The sequence below is a fragment of the Oxyura jamaicensis genome, unplaced genomic scaffold, assembly GCF_011077185.1.
Source record: "Oxyura jamaicensis isolate SHBP4307 breed ruddy duck unplaced genomic scaffold, BPBGC_Ojam_1.0 oxyUn_random_OJ69599, whole genome shotgun sequence".
NCBI classification, from domain to species: Eukaryota; Metazoa; Chordata; class Aves; order Anseriformes; family Anatidae; genus Oxyura; species Oxyura jamaicensis.
The window spans coordinates 1-5,165 of NW_023309490.1; the positions used below are offsets into that span (position 1 = coordinate 1).

General features: G+C 63.6%; 1 protein-coding gene across 1 annotated transcript; it reads right to left on the reverse strand.

Annotated features, from left to right (window-relative positions):
- Nucleotides 1-1,259: 1,259 nt before the first annotated feature.
- Nucleotides 1,260-4,507, reverse strand: LOC118159316 (tubulin alpha-1A chain). The gene is made up of 4 exons (XM_035313917.1): nt 4,353-4,507; nt 3,191-3,413; nt 2,961-3,109; nt 1,260-2,414 (listed from the first exon to the last, which is right to left on the reverse strand). Exons 1-4 carry the CDS (start codon nt 4,353-4,355, stop codon nt 1,434-1,436), a joined length of 1,356 nt encoding a protein of 451 aa, XP_035169808.1. The 5' UTR covers nt 4,356-4,507; the 3' UTR covers nt 1,260-1,433.
- Between the last annotated feature and the right edge of the window lie 658 nt (nt 4,508-5,165).

The window sequence follows — 5,165 nt, forward strand, 5'->3', positions numbered from 1 at the left end:
AAAAAAAAAAAAATAAAGGGAAATTCAGGGCTTGGTCCAAGGAGCAGTTCAATGAAAGGAGAAGCAAGCAGACACCCCACAGAAGCAAAAGGGGAAAATCCTTCTGTGCTTCCCCTCAGTGAGTGTGATTTTCAGCCACAGCTTGGGAAGCAGGGTCCCAGCAGCAGCACTAGAGGGGGGGGCACAGATATTTCTGTGAGGAGGTTCCCCCTTCTCCTTCCCCACTGTAAGGAGTGATTGAGTTCCAAATAGGATTCCAATTAAAGTTTGCAACTTCTTAAGCGAATTACAACATAGATTTCCACAAAGGGGGGAACCTTAAAGCTTTGAAATTACACATACGTGTTAAATGAGACTGAATTAACTCTGTACTCTGCCAGAAAAGGAGACTCCCTATCAATTCAAAACACAGAAACGAGTTACAATAATGCTGTTTAGAATTTAAAATCCTTTTTAAAAATACAGAGACTGTTAAATCAAACACGTTGATCATGTGCTTGTTTGCAGTACTTACAAAACGTGTGCTTGAATTGCTACCAGTATCAAAAAGCTGATGGTGTGGAAGTACAGGAGTCTAGCTGAGAGCAAAACAAAATCAGTATTATAACCTCTCCCATGGCTAGAAGTAACTACGCTTTCAAGAAACAGAATTCATTAATGTTTTGCCCTCGAGGAACCGCTTCCCTTATTCCCTGTATGATCAATGCTCTTAAATCCCCCATATTCTGCCTTCCTTGGGGTTGTTGATGATCCTGCTTTTCCTTCTCATCTGCTTTTAGTGTGAGGCTGGAAAAGGACATGAAGTCCTGATCCATAACTCCGCATAGTTACTTTCATCCTGGCTAAAAGGTTCCTTTGAATTAACATATATTTAAGGCCTGGCAAATCCAGTCATCAAAGGATCCAAAAACAGGCCAAGAGACACGTTGATGGCCTGGAAGTGGCCGCCTGCTGCTGGGAAGCACTGAATGAGCGCCTTGTTCTGCTTTACACTGTGATTACACTGTGAGCTGGCTTTGTCTCCAGCCTGGAGCTTGGGCACTTCTCCCTTCCCCATCTCATGGTGGGTGAGCAGCAGGCAACATGCAGCTGCCTCCTGGGGCTGAGCCCCAAGAAGGGGAGCTGGGGCTGCAGGGCGCGGGGCTCAGCCTGCCCCCAGGAGCACCCCCACGGGCAGGGGGCTGCCCCGGCACAGGGGGCGACGGCCCCACACAGAGCAGGGCACCGCGGCACGGAGGAAAGACACCAGACAGACCCTAGGACAGGGAATGCTTTTTATTCAGACCCACGGGAGAGGACGGGTGGGCCCGTAACAGACTTTTCCATTTCACAGACCATTTAACAGCACAGCCAGCGGCACACCCACTGCTACAGACCCTCCGGGGGGTCTTCCACTACATTTGTTCCCTGTTGAGCAGCACCGTTGTGAAGGTTTAGTACTCCTCCCCTTCCTCCTCTCCCTCCCCTTCCACCGAGTCCACCCCCACCTCCTCGTAATCCTTCTCCAGGGCGGCCATGTCCTCCCTGGCCTCCGAGAACTCCCCCTCCTCCATGCCCTCCCCCACGTACCAGTGCACAAAGGCACGCTTGGCGTACATCAGGTCAAACTTGTGGTCCAGGCGGGCCCAGGCCTCGGCGATGGCCGTGGTGTTGCTCAGCATGCAGACGGCGCGCTGCACCTTGGCCAGGTCCCCCCCAGGCACCACCGTGGGAGGCTGGTAGTTGATGCCCACCTTGAAACCAGTCGGGCACCAGTCCACGAACTGGATGCTGCGCTTGGTCTTGATGGTGGCAATGGCGGCGTTGACATCCTTGGGCACCACGTCCCCGCGGTACAGCAGGCAGCACGCCATGTACTTGCCGTGCCGCGGGTCGCACTTCACCATCTGGTTGGCCGGCTCAAAGCAGGCGTTGGTGATCTCGGCCACCGAGAGCTGCTCGTGGTAAGCCTTCTCGGCAGAGATGACGGGGGCGTAGGTGGCCAGGGGGAAGTGGATGCGGGGGTACGGCACCAGGTTGGTCTGGAACTCCGTCAGGTCAACGTTCAGGGCCCCGTCGAAGCGCAGGGAGGCCGTGATGGAGGACACGATCTGGCCTATCAGCCTGTTGAGGTTGGTGTAGGTGGGCCTCTCGATGTCCAGGTTCCTGCGGCAGATGTCGTAGATGGCCTCGTTGTCCACCATGAAGGCGCAGTCGGAGTGCTCCAGCGTGGTGTGGGTGGTGAGGATGGAGTTGTAGGGCTCCACCACGGCCGTGGAGACCTGCGGGGCCGGGTAGATGGAGAACTCCAGCTTGGACTTCTTGCCATAGTCGACCGAGAGGCGCTCCATGAGCAGGGAGGTGAAGCCGGAGCCGGTGCCGCCCCCGAAGCTGTGGAACACCAGGAAGCCCTGCAGCCCCGTGCACTGGTCAGCCTGGGGGGAGAGACAGGGGTGGGGGGGGGCATGATTAAGCTTGACAGCAGCAGAGCTCACTCCTTCCTCTGTGTCCTCTCACGATGACATTCGGGGGATTTCCAGCAGCAGAGCACGAGCCACCAGGATGGGGTGACTCCTGCTGTTGGAAGCCCTCGGAGCGAGAATCCCCCAGGGAAGCCCCTCTGCCCCCAGAGCACGGGGGGGGACCCACTCCGCCCATGGCTCTGCCGCCGCTCCCACGCCGCTGAGCGCAGCTGGATGCAGCCGCAGCCAGAGCCGAGGAGGAACAAAGAAGGAATTGCACAGCTCAGCACCGCCGGGCGCCTGGGGACGCGGCGCTGTGGAGCAGCTCCAACGCCCCAGCTGCACCACGTCCCGCCGCCAGCCAATGGCGGCCGCTGCAGAGCAGGATTACCATTAATTAATATATTAAGTCTAAACCCAGCCCGGCTAGTCCAGCAGAAAGGGCAAGACCCAGAACCAGAGCCTCCGTCCTAATCTCACCACCCACTGGAGCCCCCCGCACACCCGCCCCAGCCCTACCAGCTTGCGGATGCGGTCGAGCACCAGGTCGATGATCTCCTTGCCGATGGTGTAGTGCCCCCGCGCGTAGTTGTTGGCCGCATCCTCCTTGCCCGTGATCAGCTGCTCGGGGTGGAAGAGCTGCCGGTACGTCCCCGTGCGCACCTCGTCTGCGGGACACCACCACGCACCCCGTTAGCACCGGGCACCCCCTCAGCACCCACCCACCCCCCCCGGCTCCCCGCACTCACCGATCACCGTGGGCTCCAGGTCCACGAAGACAGCCCGGGGCACGTGCTTGCCGGCCCCCGTCTCACTGAAGAAGGTGTTGAAGGAGTCGTCCCCCCCGCCGATGGTCTTGTCGCTGGGCATCTGCCCGTCGGGCTGGATGCCGTGCTCCAGGCAGTACAGCTCCCAGCACGCATTGCCGATCTGCACGCCCGCTTGGCCCACATGGATGGAGATGCACTCACGCTGCGGGGACATTCGTGGAGCTGCGTCACCCCCCGTGGCTTGGCCGAGCCCCCCCCTCCACCCCACTCACATCCCATTCCCCCCCCGCAGCTGCAGCCCCATCCCATGCCCCACTGGGATGCTGCCCCCAAGAGGGGCTGGTGCTGAGCTGGCCAGGGCAGGATGGGGCCAGCGCACACCAGGGGCCGGATCCTGCCCAGGTCCATCCTATTGTTCTGGGGGCTGCAGGGGGCTCTGCACCAGGGCCACACCCAGTACAGGGGGGGCTCAGCACCAGGGGGGCCCATCCTGCTCTGCCCACAGACTGAGGCTGTTGAGCCGCTGTGACGGTGCCTGTTGTGAGCCGGGGGCTCAGCACCATCCTGCCCTGTGGGGCCGTGACCACACCCAGTGGGAGATGGGAGCCCCAAGGGTCACATCCTGCCCTACCCATCCCATGGGGACACGGCAACGGGCAGTATGGGCTGAGGGCTCAGCACCAGGGGCTCATCCTGCCCGGTGGGGTCCTCATTGAACCAGGGCCACGCCCAGTGCAGGACTGGGGACCCCATCCTGCCCCCAGTGCCCAGCACCCAGGGGCCCAATTTAAGAGGAGCCGCACCCAGTGGGGGCTCAGCACCGGGGGGGGGGGTCATCCTGCCCCGTTTAACGGGATCTAGGGGGGTCCCATCCCACCCCGTTTAACGGGAGCCACACCCAGCGCAGGCTCAGCACCGGACAAAGGGCCCCGATCCTGCCCCGTTTAACGGCGACCGCGCCCTGAGCGGGCTCAGCGCCGGCCGGGGGGGGCCTCATCCTGCCGCGGTGAGCTCATTACGGGCTCGGCGGCTCCTCCGGCTGCTGGGGGGGGGGTGTCCCCGGCGGGGGCGCGCACGGCCCGATCCCGGCCCCGATGTCCCGTCCCGTCCCCCCCCCACCCGGTGCCCCCCCCGCGCTCACCATGGCGGCTGCTCGGCTCTGGGGGGACTCTCACAGCACGACGCTGAGGCGGCCGATGTAAGAGGCAGGGCGATGCCGGCGGCTGGGCGCGGGGCTTTATAGGGCCGGGACGGGGGCGGTGGAGGTGGCGGGGGGGGGGACCGAGGCGGGGCGGGGGGGCGGTGATGGCGGCGGCCATTGGCGGCGCGGGGATGAGGTAATGTCCCCCCCCCCCCCCCCCCGGGGGGCAAAAACCGGGGGGGGGGGGGGGGGGGGGGGGGGGGGGGGGGGGGGGGGGGGGACGGGGGGGGGACAGCTCGGCTCGTCGCGCCGCTGCCCCCGTCCCGGTCCCGTCCCGCCGTGCCCCGGTCGTGCGCCCGGCCCTGCCCCCGGGGGGGGCGTTCTCCGCCGTGCCCTGGTCCCGGCCATGTGCCCGGTCCGGTGCCACGAGCCGGGTGCCCCCGGGCCTTGGTGCCCAGCTATGGGGCTGTCCCCATCCCGGCCGTGTCCCTGTCCCCATCCCGGCCGTGTCCCGGTCCCCAACCCCGGCCGTGTCCCTGTCCCCGTCCCGGCCGTGTCCCGGTCCCCAACCCCGGCCGTGTCCCTGTCCCCATCCCGGCCGTGTCCCTGTCCCCATCCCGGCCGTGTCCCGGTCCCCGTGCCTGGCCGTGCCCCAGTGCCCTGTGCCGGAGCTGCTGGGGACCCCATCCCCGGGGGGTGCACAGTGTGTCCCCACAACCAAGGTGCTCCGTGCCCCCCCCCCCCCAACACTGCTGGCACTACAAAGCCCCCAAGGGAGCCACAACAGAAAGGACACGGGGGGGGGGGGGGGGG

Coding starts and splice junctions, on each gene's coding strand:
- LOC118159316 (XM_035313917.1), bottom strand. Junction 3,110..3,190: donor CCTGGAGCCCACGGTGATCG/GTGAGTGCGGGG, acceptor GGTGTCCCGCAG/ACGAGGTGCGCACGGGGACG. Junction 2,415..2,960: donor TCGACCGCATCCGCAAGCTG/GTAGGGCTGGGG, acceptor CTCTCCCCCCAG/GCTGACCAGTGCACGGGGCT.